We start from the raw sequence: 16950 nt of genomic DNA on the forward strand, positions 1-16950 counted from the left end.
CAGTGGTACGCGTTTCCATTCTGGGCATCTAGTTTTACAAAGCGTATCCAGAGTTAGGTATGTACAAAACAAAAGGGTTTACTAAAGACTAGCCCTGGTTTAGACATTTTCTATAAACTCATCAGTGGATCCCTACAGAAGACTTGCAGATTATCTTGGTAATTTAGGATGAGCCAACAAAGGGACATATTTCTCTAATCTAAGAGTTACATTGAGTGAGAAAGTGATGGCTACAACACTAAAGAACATCAGAAGAAAGCTGGCCACCTTTGGAGGAAAAGGGATTGTGGATATGATAACTTTGGTTAAACTTGAGAAAAAAAATGTTGATCAGAGAGCAGTTTTTCCCAATGTGGTTAAGTATCAATTACAGATGCACAGTATTTTGTTTGCCTTTCTGTGGATTATGTATCAAGAACTTTTTGGGATCTTAAGACTGTCCCTTGGAACTTTCTTTAGCCTAACCAACTATGTAACTATTATTTCCTCTCTCTGCCACACAGCCAGTATTCTTCAACTTATAGCTGTGCATGTCAGATCTTGTCTCTGTCCAATTTGCTGCTATGAAGATGAAAAAGAAGGTGTCTGATAAAGTGACACAAAACATCATTCAGATTTTTAACGGCTTAGAAACTGTAACAGATTAGGAAACATACCTGCATTTTTATTTTTTTCTAACATTTATTTATTTATTTATTTAACATGTTTTGTATACCATGTATTTGGTTTTGCCATCATAATGGTTTACAGGACAAAAAATATTAGGAGAGTAACAGAGTTTTAACAAAGAATTTCATAGATAAAGATGGGTAACATTGGGGAGGTAGTTAGTTTTATATAGGAAAAAAAAGTTCTTAGATGATTATTGTAGATTTTGTGGTTGTGTTGATCTTTCAAGGGTTGATAGGGTGGTGTCACTGTTTTCTTGGTGTTGTCTGGTTGGGAGTCTGCTGTGGTGGTTAAGTTCATCTGAGAAAACTCTGGTAAAAAGCCAGGTTTTTAAGTCTTTTTTGAATGTTTTGGTGTCAAATTGTTTTGGTGTCAAATTGAGTTCTTAGATTGTGGGGTAAAGAGTTCCATAGAGATGGGCTGGCGATGGATATAGCTCTCTCTCGGGATGATACTAGATGCGTGAGGAATTTTAAGGAGGCCTTTATTCATTGAGCAAATGTTCCTTTTTAGAGCATGTAGTTCAATGTGTTCAGTTAGCCAGTAGTTTTGTTGTCCTGTGATTATTTTGTGAAGGATTGATAACACTTTGTATTCTATTCTGTATTTAATTGGGAGCCAGTGCAAGAATATGAGGGTAGGTGTAATGTGTTCTTGTTTCTTGGTTCCTGTAAGAATCCTGGCGGCTGCGTTCTGCAGTATTTGGAGTGGACGGATGGTGGGAGGCCAAAGAGTAGGGCGTTGCAATAGTCTAGGTTTGTAAATAGTAGTAGTTGCAGGACTGTTCTAAAATCATTTTGTGTGAGGAAGGGTTTGAGACGTCTGAGTGTCAGTAATTTGTGATAGCCTTCTTTGATTTTATTTATTATAAGGGTTTTGAAGGATAATTCTTTGTCAATTGTAATTCCAAGATTTCTAGCATGATCAACAGGAGAGATTGTTTCTGGGTTGTCTGTTTTGAGTGGTTGTCTGGGTAAGTCATTGATTTTTTTTGTCAAGGATGATTAATTCAGTTTTCTCGATGTTAAGTATGAGTTTTAGGTTGCAGAGACATTGCTTGATTTTTGAGAGATAGGAGGCTATTTTCTTGTAGGTTTCTTCGAGCGTATTTTGAATTGGGACTAATATTTGAATGTCATCAGCGTAAAGGAAATGGGTCAAACCCAGGCGATCCAGTGTGTGTCAGCTAGGTAGGAGATGTTTAAAAAGTGTTGCTGACAATGCAGATCCTTGTGGGACTCCTTTATTTGATAGGTTGTTGTTGAATATTACTTGGAAACGTCTGAGATAAATAGGAGGTGAACCATTTTAGAATAGTGCCTGATAATAGTGTTTTTTCTATCAAATACTAACATGTAAACATTTAACATATAGAACACTGCAAAATTAAAATGTTACAAAGAGTACACCCACAATATAGGATAATAAATGGGTAAAGGCATAGAATAGTATTGCATTGACAGTATATATTTTATATAGTTTAAAGAAGCAGTTTAGTTTGAATAGTTATATATGCATAGTTAATTTTTTAGTTTGAATGAATGACTGCCAAATTTTCAAAAAGCTTTTTTACTACCCAGGTGCGTTCAGCAGCACACAGTTTTACGTGCACTGGTATGCACACTTTTCGTCTGCAAATGTTACTCCTGATGCCAGAAGGAATTTTGTGCACACAAAATGTGCACAAATGTGTCCTGTTTACTGCCCTCGCATGGAAATCCCATGCAAATGAAGGCATTAAACATTACATCCCCCCCCCCACCCCAATGCAGAAAGGTGTGCTGGCTTCACTCACTTTTTTTTATAGTGCAGGAAATTTTACTTCTGGTCAGAGATGGACTAAAGTTTCCTGCATTGATCCTCTCTGCCAAATACTTTCTTAGATGAAACACCATACAAGTGAAAATCAAAATTTAACAAACAAATGTTAGCCCCATAATTATGGTGAGGCAGTAAAGGCTGTACAGACAGCCCTGAAAACAAAAACACCAACCCAAAAAAACCCAAAATATTCAATGCAAATACAGCCATATTTTGATCATGAAACCCTCAGCATAAAAGCCAACAATTTGCTCTTCCTTTGGGGTCTGATGGGGAGAAGAGTGGCTCCCATCATATCCACCCTACATAGGAACATATCCAGGACTGGGAGCCAAGGGTCAGCTCTCAGGTGCAAGGAGCAGACACTTGTGCCAGAGAAGAATGAGTGGGCAAAGCCATGTAAAGTCTCTCTCCCTTGGGGGCGCTCTCTCTCTGTGTCTTTCTCTCACTCCCATGCCATCAGACTCAGTCCCCTTCCTTTATAGTCAGACCTGACGCCAAAGTACCATACACTTTTAAAATGTGGGTTCAGCCTATGCTGAGCACACATTTTAATTCCTGGTGCATTAGCATAACATTAACTTACTGCATTGGAACTGAAAAAAAATTAGGCTGTGTATTAGGAAACTGCCGGCATCGCGCCCAATAACTACACCACAGAAGGTGTAGTTATTGGGCGCGAAATAGGCAGCGAAAAGGCTCCTTATCTTTTCGCTGTCTGCGCCGTCCTCGCAGATTCGGCCCCGGTGATTTCCCAACTCCTCCTCTTCCGGGACCGACTCCGCCATGATTTAGGTAGCCTTAGAAAATAAGGCCCTATATGCTAAATTTCAATGCAGTTTCAACACTCCTATACCTTAAGCCAAATTGTATAAACCGTGTTGTAGGCAATCTTTCAAGAAAACCCATTTTACAACAATTCTGTTTTGGAGACTGTCTTAAAAGACTAGAAAGCTGTCACAGGGTATGCTGCAAAGTTGGGTCATCATACACCTTGCTTCTGTCAAGGGCAGTATTGAGGGAATAGTTACGATACATGCCACAGATCCCTAAGTGATTTGAAAACCGTTGAGACATTGGATGGTGGGTACAGGGTGCCATCTCGCAGGGAGCGGGGAGAGCTCCATAGCTGCTCGATGTGGTTTTGAACAAAATTTTCTGAGCTTTTGCCAAGGAAATCTTAGCAGGAGGAGCCCTGGAGTCCATCATACAAGAGAAGACGAGGTTGCCAGGGCTTACACAGGGGTGGATTGCTTCAGACTGGGTTTTCTCTCCACTGGAATTTGCTGGTAGTGCTTGAGCAGAAGCCATTTTTCACCTAATAAAAATACAGAAGTAAACTAATAAAGGAAAGAATAAAAATGTTACCTCTATATGAAATATTGTTATATTGAATATTAACTGCATCTCTAAAAAGCTCTAGCTTAATATTTGAATGCGGCCAAGTTCTTTTTAGTTATTTTGTAAGACTGGAAACTACAGGTTGCTGTAGGTGTCTCACTTTTGACTGCTGTTGTATTTGTTTTATTTACTATAATTTTGTAATCATTTCAGTCAGTATACAGTCAATTAGAGAAGATGCTCACAGCAAGATGGCAGCAGGCTGATATTCATATGGCACCAATGAAATTAACATTGTGTAATTTAATTTGTCCATGAGCTTCACAATTCTTCTAGTAACTGAAAATATTATTTTTTTACCTCTGCCTTCAACTTTCTTTTCTATGCTCCAGAACAGTCTTCCACACCTGGCATTTACTGCAGCACCTTGCTCTTTGGTCCTCTCAGGTTTTTCGTGCTCTCTTTGCTTTCCCTGTACTCAGTGTCACTTGCAGGCATGTTGTTCACATTCACCTACTGACCTTATCTGATGGCCAGACAGCCTCAGCTTCCCCTCATAATCTCTTGATCTGCCCAGCCTGCTGGGCTGATCCCCCACTATTTTACCATTTGCCACTTTTACCTTCCCTGTGCCTTCTGTATTTTTTATTATATCTTTGGTGTTCTGGTTAAAAAAAACAACCTGTATTTTAATACAAAAATAAATCAACAACATAGTTGCTGAATTTACAAATGTAAACAATCTGGACTATTTAAAAAGTCATAAAAGCTCTAGCTATAATCCACTTCTGGCCACAAACAATGGGCCATTTCACCAAAGCTGCAAGCATCACTCACCTTGACTTTCCAATGAAAAAAACATTTTACCATTTCTCAGTCTGAAAACTTTATTTATTGCATTGATGCTTGCACATTTCTGGCAGAGACATCTAATCATAGGTGTTGAAAAGAGGTAGCCCTTCCTACAACATCCCTGCAGGAAATCCGGGGCTAGGCTGGGCAGGTAGCAGCAGCAGTTCAGCAGCAAGAGGAGAGCAGCAATGTTTCAGCCGTGTCATCCACCTCTGCAATTCAGGGCCCGATTGCTGCTTTCAACTGCATGGGACATGCAGCCATGTAATTCAGGCGCCAGAGGACGTGGACCTGAAGCAATACAGCTTTTCTCCTAATTAATGGAAGGACAGAAAGGGAGAGAGGCATGGGCAGGAGCACAGAGACAAAGGTGGGGAGAGAGAGAGGGTATGGGGGCAAGGAGAAAGCAAATGTTGCTTACCTGTAACAAGTGTTCTCACAGGACAGCAGGATGTAAGTCCTCACATATGGGTGACATCACAGGATGAAGCCCTGTATGGAAAACGTTTCTGTCAAAGATTCTACAAAGATTTGACTGACACTGGCACACTGAGCATGCTCAGCCTGAAATTATCTCTGTGAGCCACAGGTGTCTCCCTCAGTCTCATCTTATAGCTAAAAGCGCAAGCAAAATAAAAAGTAAAAACGTATACAGACCCAACTCCGCGGGGTGGTGGGTGGGTTTTGTGAGGATTAACATCCTGCTGTCCTGTGAGAACACCTGTTACAGGTAAGCAACACTTGCTTTTTATCACAGGACAAGCAGGATGGTAGTCCTCACATATGGCTGAGGATGCCCGAGAGTGCACCAAATGCACCCAAGATGCGTGAAAGGCGCAATGACGGGGGTGGAATTTGGAATGGAGGGCATCCTGAAACCTGTAACGGGTTGGTGGAAGGATGTTGGGTAGTTAAACCGAAAAAAATAAGAGTAGACAGACTGGCCAAACATGGAGCATGCCGGCTAGTCGTATCTAAGCAGTAATGGGCTGTGAAGGTATGGAGAGAGCTCCAGGTTGCAGCCTGATAGATATGTACAAGCAGCAGCGGCCGAGGGGAAGCTATTGAGGCTGGGACGGACGTAACAGAGTGTGGTTACACACAGTGTTGTAGTGAAATGCTTGCTTGTTGGTAGGAAAAGAGATACAGACCGTCAATTAGGAGGAATAGGTCTGTTTGCCCACTGGAACTCGCAGCTTGACTCTTGCCACAGAAGGAAAGAGTTAGGTGGAATTCCTATGGAGTGTAGTGCGATCTAGATAGAATGCAAGTGCACTATTACTGTCCAAAGAGTGGAAAAACCCTCTCGCTTTGGTGAGAGAGAGGTGTTGGGAAAAATGGGCAGAGTATATTCTGAGTAAGGAGAAATGCAACATCTACATTAAGGATATGAAGTTGAAAACGTAAAACCACTCAGTCATGGAGGAACGCAGGGTTGGATGAGTATGTAACAAGGTGTGTAACTCACTGATCCTGTTGGCAGAAATGACATTTATGAGGGAAAGAATTTCCCATGCCAAACTGTGAAATGAGAGGAATGGAAAGGCTCAAAAGGAAGAACGTATGAGACTTATAAGCACGAAATATAGGTTCCATTCCGTGACTGGTAAAAATAGAGGCGGCTTGATCAGTGGATAATCCATGGTAAGCTGACTCAGGAGGGGTTTGCCGTTAATCGGGTATCCCCATTCCCAAACGATACCCCAATTGAAACAGAGGTGTACCTATGACGAGGATGTCTGGGGAGCAGAATCCGAGGGAGCAAGAGAAGAGAGTGGTATGGAAAAAGGGTGATACCCTTTTGTGTGCATCATGTGGTAAATCATGCCATTTTGAATGGTGGGATTTATGTGTGGAAGATTTTGTGACGCTACCAGTACCTGAGAGCATCAGTGAGTCTATGATTTGTGACTGACTGGTGAGAAGGTGAATTGGTTACTGGTGTGATAGACTGAGAAGTATGGGAAGCATATTGGTCTCGGCGAAGATGTGGGTCTGAGGAACAGTGAGCCCCGTCCCGTTTCAGTATTAGAAGAGTGCTGGCTATGAGAGGCAGTGGAAGAGACACATATAATAGGGCCTTGATGTAACAAAGGTGCCTATGGGAACACATTGGAAATGTGTAGGGAGGAGAATCCGTACACCGTATGGTTCGATGCGAACGCAGAGGGCAAGTTCGGTTAACCTCAGCGCTAGAAGATTTTTCACGCTACACATGTAGTCCGAGACCATTCGAGAGGATGGAACCTGTATGAAGAAGGTCTGTTAGTGCGTTCAGTAAGTCTCTTAGATAAGTGGCCCGAGGATGCATAGAGTGAGCAAGGGCCAAGGGTAGAGCTGTGCATCTTCCTTGCAGAGCAGCTAAGAGGTTGTGCGTGCTTGTGTGTTGGAAAGCACATTGTTCCTATGCTGTCTGTCTGTATGCACAAAGATTTGTTGCAGAGGCAGTATTGGAAGGCATAAGGGTATAACTCATGGCTACAAGGTCCATGAAGTTTATGTGAAACTGCCTGGAGCGGAATAGACGCATATTGGGTTGAGAAGATTTTAGGTCAAACTTACAACCCTGAATAAATGCGAGCATGAGCAGGATCAGATTAGGTTTTGGTTCTAGATCTGCAATATAGATGAGGGACGAAAGCGGTTGAACAGTGTAGACCCACTGATAATAGAATTTCACTGAATCTAACCCATAGCAGTTTTGGATCTATGAGGAAAGTGCATAGTGAAAAAACCCCATAGCCTGACAATGAATAATTGAGGGCTGAGGTTATGGAATATGCACGCAGGGACATGTAGGAATTTATTAGAATGTCTGCGCGGTTGCTGGACAGGAAGGTCATTGTGACTGTGGTGTCCAGAAGTGTTGAATAAGGGATTTATGGCAGTAACAGTAATCCCAGTTAGTAAATGTATAGTGAGTTATGAAGAAGTTAGAGCTCCTTGCGTGGACTGACTGTGGTTATGCAGCTGTTCATGCAAGGAAAAACGTGAATGATGTTGCACTCTGCAGAGAAACAGCAGTCACCGATAGTGATTCAATGAATACCCCAGTTGCCGAAGCTGGTGCAACCGGCAGAGCTTGGGATTGTAATATTGTTGACTCACCATGAAGCACATAGAAAGATTAGAGGTAATGTACTTACTGCGATATGGAAGCATGGTAATGAGAGATACCATTTTACCTGTGCCTTCTGAAGAAAGTTGGTATTTCTGAGGTCCAGGATGGGCGGAGAGTAACTACTTTCTGTTGAAAGAAAGAATAGTGTAATTAAAACTCCCCAACCCCCCCCCCCTCTCTGCGCTTTGTAGCGTCTGGGGGAGTGTACCGGGAACTTTGGTAGAAGGTGGGGTGGCTGCGCTGATATCCGGCCAGTTGGGAGACCAGGAGGTGTTCAACTGGAGGGGCTGATGTAATCTGGATATCATGTAACCTCTCACGGGAGCGTGAGCGGTAAAGTCTTACCCGCATTTCTGTGTGCTGTACAAGGAAACCGAGACATGTCGTCAGGCTTCGAGGTGGACTTGCACTTGAGACAGTATTTGCTGGATCTCGTGTTTAGCAGATCAGCGAATGCACCTGGAACTTTGGTTCTGAAGCAGGAACCAGAAGCCAGAGCATTAATCAGTACAGAGCCTTGTTGCGGAAGAAGGGAGGATGCCCTGATGCAATCCCAAAGAAATGATAGACAGGTTCTCTTGGTATTGTGGCTAACATAGCTGGCATAGCGATATGTGACACTAATACAGTTCTTGGAAGGTACATGACCTAGAACTTTTCAAACCATGTGGCTCGAATTAGAGAACACATCTCAATGGGAATGCCGCAGAAGCGGGTACTTACCATCCGACGTGGATCGCCAAAGGATGAGCCGGTGAAGATTGCTGGCTCCATGGATTTCAGGAGTCATTGAGGGAGTAGACGCCCGTCTCAACTCTGATGCCTGGTATGGTGGCGCAGGTATAGAGGAGACAGGCTGAGCGTGGCTGGCGCTACCACGGTAGTATTTTGTACAGGGCCACAATCTCCCACCGATGTCAGTGGGGCACACCTCGGGAACAGGGGAGCCAATTAACAGCTCGTGAACCCGGCCCTCGTTGCAGCAGCTCGATGTCTCGTGACGCCAGTGCAGAATTCTTCAGAACTCGTTCCGGTGTTTCTGGGAGCACCAAGGACTGCCAATACTGTGTGGAACAGTGTCGATGGCAGTGGTGATGTTGCTCGGCCCGAGCATTGTCCAGCATCGAGAAGGATAGCACCAATATGCTGGATGGTGTCGGTGGCGGACAGTCACCGTGTCGGTGACGATGCATGCCACAGTGCTCGGCCTGGTCTTTCCTCAGCGCCGAGATGGATGCCCTCGCTGTCTTGGATGGCGAATGATGACGGACTGTCAAGATGCCTGCACTGCTCCTGGCACTATGTAGTGTCGTAGGTTAATATGGGGCTTTAATAAGAACCCAACGCATGGTGCACTGTGTTCAGGTGAGGGCATTATGTGGCGGTGCCATGTCAGTATTGACGGTGTCGATGGTGGCCATAGCGGCCTCGAGGGTATCGTCAAAAATATATATGAAAAAAAACGTTGATGACTCGGCCAGAGCAATGATGACAGTGATGGAAGCACTGACGGCATCGGCGTAGGTATCTATGGGAACGATGTGGCATTGAATAATTGAAAAAAAAACATTGGCATAGGAAAAATGATACCGGCATCGACGGAGTCGATGACTGCATTGATAGGAACGACGAAGACACTGATGGAAACAACATGGGCGTTGAGGGCATCGATGTATGGAGGCGGGCGTTGAAGGCATCGGTGATATGGCCACAGGCATCGACGGTAATCGATTGGATCGACTCGGGCACCAATGTCGTCCATGGCATCGATGCTACCGACATGGGCATCGATGGAATCGACCCGGGCATTGATGGAAATGTCATGGGGATCGATGGAAGTGCCCCGGGCGACGGTGGCATCGACCTAGGCATGGATGGCACTGATGAGACAAGATGTACATCGATGGCATCCATCCGGGCAATGATGGCACCGATGAAACCCAAGGAAAAATCAGTGCCATGGATGAAAAACATGGATGGCACTGATAGAAACGATGCAGGGATCGAAGGACCTGAATCAACAGGGGCCCTGGCGGCAACGGAAACTGTGGAAGTCCCTGTCCCACTAGCGCTAATAACCAGGCAGAGTGTCACAGAGGGACACTCGCAGGCTATGTGTGGCTAACTGAAAACATAGGGAGAGGGAAGGCCGCAGTCGGTTGGCAGGCCAGAAAGGTGACAGGAACCGACCGAAAAAACAGGGCATAGTACTCACCGAGCGTCGAATAAACATACGCGAAGGGAGACCCGTGCAGGGAAAAGTGTTTGTGAAGTAAAAGTTTGTGTTTCCGTGAAGAAAATGTGTTAGAATTTCTCACAGAGCTTCTAACCACTATGCTTACTGCAGAGCGGAAAAAAGAAGACTGACGGAGACACCTGTGGCTCACAGGGATAATTGCAGGCTGAGCATGCTCAGTGCACTCAGTATGCCAGTGTCAGTCAAAGCTTTGTAGAAACTTTGACAGAAAGGTTTTCCGTACAGAGCTCCATCCTGTGATGTCACCCATATGTGAGGACTACCATCCTGCTTGTCCTGTGAGAAAAGGAGATAGGAGGAGGGAAGGAGCATAGCTTGGTTGGCTTGACAGCCCCCAACCAAAAAGGCATTTTGCTGCTCCTACACCTAATATTTTTAGAGTCCAACTTTCATAACTTTCTATGGTTCTTGGAATCATCAGTTTGCCCAGCCCTGCACTGGTTCAGCTAGACCCTCCAGAACCTCATCTGAACCCCCACCAGTCCGCCCAGACCTCCCATGCAAAAACTACAGACAAAAGACAAGTGCTACATCAATTGCGGGAGTCACTTAGCAGGTGTACAAGGGTATGGACAAGGTCAGTAATATATGTGTGTATGCTGCTTCTAAGATATCAACTTGTGTTGCTCCTCCAAATCCCACCCCAACATGTCCCTTTTTTTCCCTGCTCATATTTACGAGACCCTGCAAGTTCCATACACTTTCAAGATTTATATAATAGCATATATGATATACATGATGCGTATGTGCATATATGCTCATTTTAAGCACATAACCTCCAGATAACTCTGAACATTACCTTCTTAATCTGCAATCTTTTCCAGCCTGAAACTGTAACTTTTAGTGAAATGGGGGAATTTCTATCTGTAAGCTGTTATGCTGCTAAGGAGAAATCCCTTGATAAATCAGATTTTAAAATTTATATTGTCATCAAAATTCTTAGAAAGTCCAATTTGAAATATTACTGCAAAAATAAATATTTCCCTATACCTAAAGAGTCAATTGTTTGTAACATCTAACACATATGGATTTATCCATGCCTGGATGACAGACAAGGTTCCAATTTCTTAAATATAATATTTGAAACAAAGCTAAATAACTGATATTTTTTTATTCCATGGATCTGAGATTACAACTGGTCTAATTTCATAGATTTATGACTTTATGCTCAGATCAAGCATTTGTTCCAAAGAAACACTTATCAAGTACATTTTCAAAGGCCAACGCTCGCAAATACCGACAGTTACACGCACGGCCAGGCCCTGTGCGTGCCGTGCACATTTTCTAAGCGGCCCAGCCATGCACTTAATCACCAATATGCATACGAGTGCCGGGCCTCTCAGAAGGTGCACGGCAGCCCAGGACAGTGCCATTTGATGCTGTCCTGGGGAAGCGTGCGTCGGCAGGCCGATGCGCAGAATCTACTGCTGCTCTAGGAGCAGCAAGGTAAAAAATTTAAAAACATTTTGAGTGAGATAGGGGGTAAAGGTCAGGGAGGAGAGGGGAAGAAGTAGGAAGGGTAGGGTTAGGCATAGAAAGTTCCCTCCCATTCCGATCCTTAAGAGGAGCAGACTGGGAGGGAACTGGGGGAGGCCCAATTGCGTCGCCACGCATGGGCTTTTAAAATCCCCCCCTCCCCGTGCACGAAGGCCATCCACCCACACATGTGCGCGCGGATGTTAAAATCGGCCGTGCACGTGCACATATTTTATAACACACGTGCACCGGGAACCACACGAGGGTCTTAAAATCGACCCCTACGTTTTGTAATATATATGTCAGGTTTGGTTTTTCCAGGCCAGGAAGTGTCACTGCATACAAACAGAAATTCCTGGTGGATGCTAGGAGGGTGGCTGGCTCTGGTAATATGTATGTGTGCTTTAAAGAAAGGAACACAGGACTCTACCTAGCAGACATTCTGAGTGTGGTGTAATCAGTTGTACAGCAAGGGCTTTCGAACCAAGGCTCTAGCACATGTGATCTTGCTGAAGGCTGCACAGCTTACCTGATTCCTGTTTTGGCAAAGTTTAACAGTTTAATATAATTTTATTCTTTTTTTTATCTCCACCTCTACTCCCACAGAGAGATCAGACAGACAGCCAGGATTCAGAATTCCAGGATTTCTTAACATCCATTCAGATGAATCCAGAACAAGTGGGTTACGCATTCCTACCAGCAGATGGAGATGGAGTAAAATGACGTCACAGTATATACACCCCTGCAGTTACATCAGCTTGCCATTATTCTCCGTCTCCAGCAGATGGTGGATGTTCATCTCCCCACTAGGGATTGCTTCTTTTTAAAATAAAGGAGAATTAAGGATAAAATGTGTCCCTCTCTCCTGCAGTGATACTAAATGGTCCCTCCCCCAGTTGAGAATTCCTGAGGTGATTTCCTTGGTCCCTCAGATGTGTGCCTTGGTCCGGTAGCTGGTTTTGCTGGCGTGGACTTGAAGCTGAGCATGGCGGTGATGGCACATGCCCTCTCGCCCCGCAGCCCGAGACTGTCTCTGTGCTCAGCCAGGTATGGCTGAGATCCAGTTAAAGTTTAAAAAAAAAAAAAAAAAAAAAAGAGAGAGAGAGAGATAGACACAGACACTTAGCAGGTGGTTTTTTGTTGTACAGGGTTTCCTCCTCCCCCAGTCTCCGTGCTCGGCATGCTGGTCCGACATTCGTTCTGCTCTGTGGGAGGTTGAGGGACGTGGGCAGCCTGGCGGGTTGAGCAGCCTCCTTAAGCTAAGCCCCGCTCCAAGGCTTTTTGCTTCGCACCATGTGGTAGGCTGCAACGGCTTTTTGTGTACTTTCTAAAGCTGCCTTCTACAGGACTGTTGTTCTGGCATGTGTCTCGCTGCGCATCCAGGTTGTACACCCAGTTTTTGGGTGCACAGTGGGCCTTGTTGTCTGTGCGCCCACGTTAAGCGAGGTGTAGTGGCTGCATGCTTACCTATGCGCACAAGTGGTACTGTGCGCTTAAGTTTTTTGTGTACTTAATTTTTGGCCGCCTAGGTAAGTGTTCGATCGTCTAAGTGTTGGATGCATAAATTCTAGGTGCCTAGTTGAGTGCCTATCTCAAAAAACAAACAAACAAACAAAAAAAAAAAACCCAGCTAGCTGCATGCCTCTAGCCGCCCCTCAGCACGTTGTTGGCCATCATAGCACCTGTGCCTAAGAAGCCTAAGCATCTTTCTCTTTGTTCTGCTTGTTCTATACGGGCATCTCAGTCCGGAGTACCTGCTGATTTGTGCCAGCGCTGTTTGGAATCTCACGGTGAATTGTCTTCCTCTGATTTCACTAAGCCTGGTTCTTCCCAGCCAGATGTGGGTCTGGGTAATGATGATTCAGGTGGGGTACCTGATTTTGGAACTCCCCTCAGCAGGGGAAGGTAGCTCAGTGAGTACACCTCAGGTCCCTACCGGTCTGGATGCGTCTACTTTTTCATGGCTCCTGCATGCCTGCGTGATGCCTTCCTGCGCAACTGACTCTCTCCCTTCAGTTGATTAGATAGCAAAGAAACAGGAGCGTATAAGAAGGTAGACATAGAGCAGGCACAAGGATAGAGACTGTGCAGAGAGGTGGGTGGAGACGCATGGCCAATTCATCCTGCTGTCTACGGAAAACACCATTTACGGTAAGCAGACTTGCTTTTTTCCCCCACAGATAAACAGGCTGAATTAGCCATGCTGTCTGGGAGTCCCCTAGCTAGGGAGACGAAGCACAGGATATTCAGTCAGAAATGGTTTATACTTTTGGATATGCACAGGATTATTTGTGCAGCGCATCCCTGCCAAGTGTGACACTTTTAAGAATTAATGGCATGACGCAGTATTTCTTGCCCCATGATCGCATCCGACCTCGTAATGAGAGGTGAAGGTATGTAGCGAAGACCACGCTGCTCTGCAAATGTCCTGAATAGGCACCTGTCTAAGAAGGGTGATCGAAGCTGACATAGCTCTCAACTCTTGGGCTTTAACCCTTGAAGTCAAATGCTCGGATCTGGTAGAATAGCAGAAGTGGATGCATTGGGTCAACCAGTTTACTAGTTTCCATTTAGTCACTGGTAATCCAGGGGCATTTGGGCAGAAGGAAAGAAAGAGTTGGGAGTGTCTTTTTGGCGTGTTAGACCTTTGCTTATAGTAGGCTAATGCTCTTTTACAATCCAACGTGTGCAATAGAGCTTTCTGACTGTTTGATTGTGGTTTAGAGAAGAAAGTTGGCAATGTTATGGTTTAATTCAAATGAAAAACCAAAACTATCTTCAGAAGGAAGGATGGATGAGTTCGTAAGGTGACTTTGTCATGACAGAATTGTAGGTAAGGAGAAAAGTGAACTAGCGCTTGAAGCACGCTGATTTGTCAGGGTGAGGTTATTACTACCAGGAATAATACTTTCCATGTGAGAAATTTCAATAAAGATGTTTGCACTGGCTCAAAAGGTGGGATCATCAGTGCTTCCAAGACCACATTTAGGTCCCAAGGTACGGCTGGCCATGTGGTCAGTTGTCAGAGCCTCAAGGCACCCCTCATGAAATGAGATACGAGGGGGTGCATGGATATGGAGGCTCTCTGTATAGAAGAATGGTATGCCACTATGGCGCTGAGGTGCACTCTTATGGAGGAAACCACTAGCCCAGAAGTGTACAGTAAATGTAGGTATTTAAGTAACTGTTCCGGTGAAGAATGAAAGGGGTCAAGTGCTACCGACATACAGCAGTGGTGATACCTATGCCATTTAGCTGCTCTGCAAATGTCCTGAATAGGCACCTGTCTAAGAAGGGTGATCGAAGCTGACATAGCTCTCAACTCTTGGGCTTTAACCCTTGAAGTCAAATGCTCGGATCTGGTAGAATAGCAGAAGTGGATGCATTGGGTTAACCAGTTTACTAGTTTCCATTTAGTCACTGGTAATCCAGGGGCATTCGGGTAGAAGGAAAGAAAGAGCTGGGAGTGTCTTTTTGGCGTGTTAGACCTTTGCTTATATTAGGCTAATGCTCTTTTACAATCCAACGTGTGCAATAGAGCTTTCTGACTGTTTGATTGTGGTTTAGGGAAGAAAGTTGGCAATGTTATGGTTTAATTCACTGGAGAAAGTACAGAAAAGGGTGATCAAAATGATAAGCGGCATGGAACAGCTGCCCTATGAGGTAAGGTTAAGGAAGTTAGGGATGTTCAGTTTGGAGAAAAGACGACTAGGGGGATATGATAGAGGTCTACAAAATCATGAAAGACTTGAAAAAGTTAATGTAAATGGGTTATTTACTCTCTCAGATAATAGAAGGGCTAGGGGACACTCCAAAAAGTTAGCAATTTAAAACAAATTGAAGAAAATTCTTTTTCACTCAGCACATAGTTAAGCTCTCGAATTCATTGCCAGATGATGTGGTTACAGCAGTTAGTGTTAGGGTTTAAAAAGATTTGGATAAGTTCCTAGAGGAAAAATCAATAAACTGCTATTAATTAATAAGCAATAGAAGCTTGAGATCTATTTAATGTTTGGATACTTGCGACTTGGATTAGCCACTGCTGGAAACAGGATACTGGGCTTGATGGACACTTGGTCTGACCCGGTATGGCAATTCGTATGTACTTTTTTCTCATGGATGGTTTTCTTGAAGAGATAAGAATGTCCTGAATTTCCACCGGAATAGAAAGATGGCTTAGTACTTCCCTTTTAATCTCCATTCTGTCAAGTGAAGGGAGTCTTGCATGGGGTTAAGCAGAGTTCCCCCCTCCTGAGTTAAAAGGTCCGATCTGTTTGGAAGAAGGGACCGGTCTTTGTATGGAGAGGTGCATGAGGTAGGCATACCAAGGTTGACTGGGCCATGCTGATGCTAGAAGGATGAGATCAGACTCGTCCGCGATGCATTTCTGTATCACTCGAGTTATTAGAGGAATTGGAGGGAACGCGTACAATATGTTCCCCACCCACTTCAGCAGAAAATCATCCTGAGTCCGTCTTCTTTTACTTGGATACAAAGAGCAAAACTCCTGTAGCTTTGTGTTGTACTTAGTGGCAAAGAGATCTATGCAGGGCCTTCCCCATCTTTGGAATAGGGAGTATGCCACATCCCAATGTAGCTCCCAATTGTCGGGGTGAAAGAGTCTGCTGAGGAGGTCAGCCTCTGTGTTTCTTATTCCTGGAAGGTGTAGGTTGCCTGCAATCGTATCAATTGAGCTAGTGCCCATTCCAGTGTCAATACTGTTTCCTTGCATAGTATCTTGTAACCGGACCTGCCTTCCTTGTTTATGTAGAACATAGCCACCTGATTGTCTGTATATACCATCACCATTTTGTGCTGAAGAATGCATGAGAAGGTGTGGATGGCATATCGTATGGTACGTAGTTCTAGTAGGTTGATCTAGAATGTTTTCTTGATGGGAGACCAAAGGTCCGCTAGTTTGTCGTGGACTTCTTCGTGAATCAAACTTGCCCTGAGACATACCATCCTTCTGGCCATGATGGCAGCTGCCGAAGTATAAAACCCTTCGTAAATTGTGCAGAGTAGAAGCCGCAATCCCTCTTCCATGTCCTCTATACTTTGCCTCTGCCGAGTTGCATCTGCAGGCTGTTGTGCATCAGACTTCATTTTTTGAAGACATTCATACAAATACTGCGTTATGTAGAACTGGTGCTGCTGGATCTTAGCATTGAGCATTGCACCCTGGAATACCTTTTTTCCAAAATCATCCAGGTATAGACTATCCTTCTCCAGAAGAGTGTTTGAATAAAGCCTGCTTTTCCTGGCTTTTTTCATCGCAGACTCAACTACAACAGATGCGTGTGGTAGCTGGACTGGACCATAATATGCCAACTTCCGCATCCTGAATTTTAAGTCTGTCTTCTTGGAAGTGGGGGCCCTGAAAAAGGAGACTTCCATGTCCTGTCCTTTACTC

The 16950-nt window shown here is 44.4% G+C and overlaps 1 protein-coding gene across 1 annotated transcript in view; it reads right to left on the reverse strand.

Annotated features, from left to right (window-relative positions):
• Positions 1–654: 654 nt before the first annotated feature.
• Positions 655–16950, reverse strand: part of C13H15orf65 (chromosome 13 C15orf65 homolog) — a 34527-nt gene continuing 18231 nt past the window's right edge. The window contains exon 2 of the mRNA XM_029575056.1: positions 655–3808. Within this exon, the coding sequence (XP_029430916.1) occupies positions 3448–3801 (354 nt within the window). The 5' untranslated portion in view covers positions 3802–3808 and the 3' untranslated portion in view covers positions 655–3447. The remainder of the gene's footprint in view (positions 3809–16950) is intronic.

This window comes from Rhinatrema bivittatum, chromosome 13, assembly GCF_901001135.1.
Source record: "Rhinatrema bivittatum chromosome 13, aRhiBiv1.1, whole genome shotgun sequence".
Classification (NCBI taxonomy): domain Eukaryota; kingdom Metazoa; phylum Chordata; class Amphibia; order Gymnophiona; family Rhinatrematidae; genus Rhinatrema; species Rhinatrema bivittatum.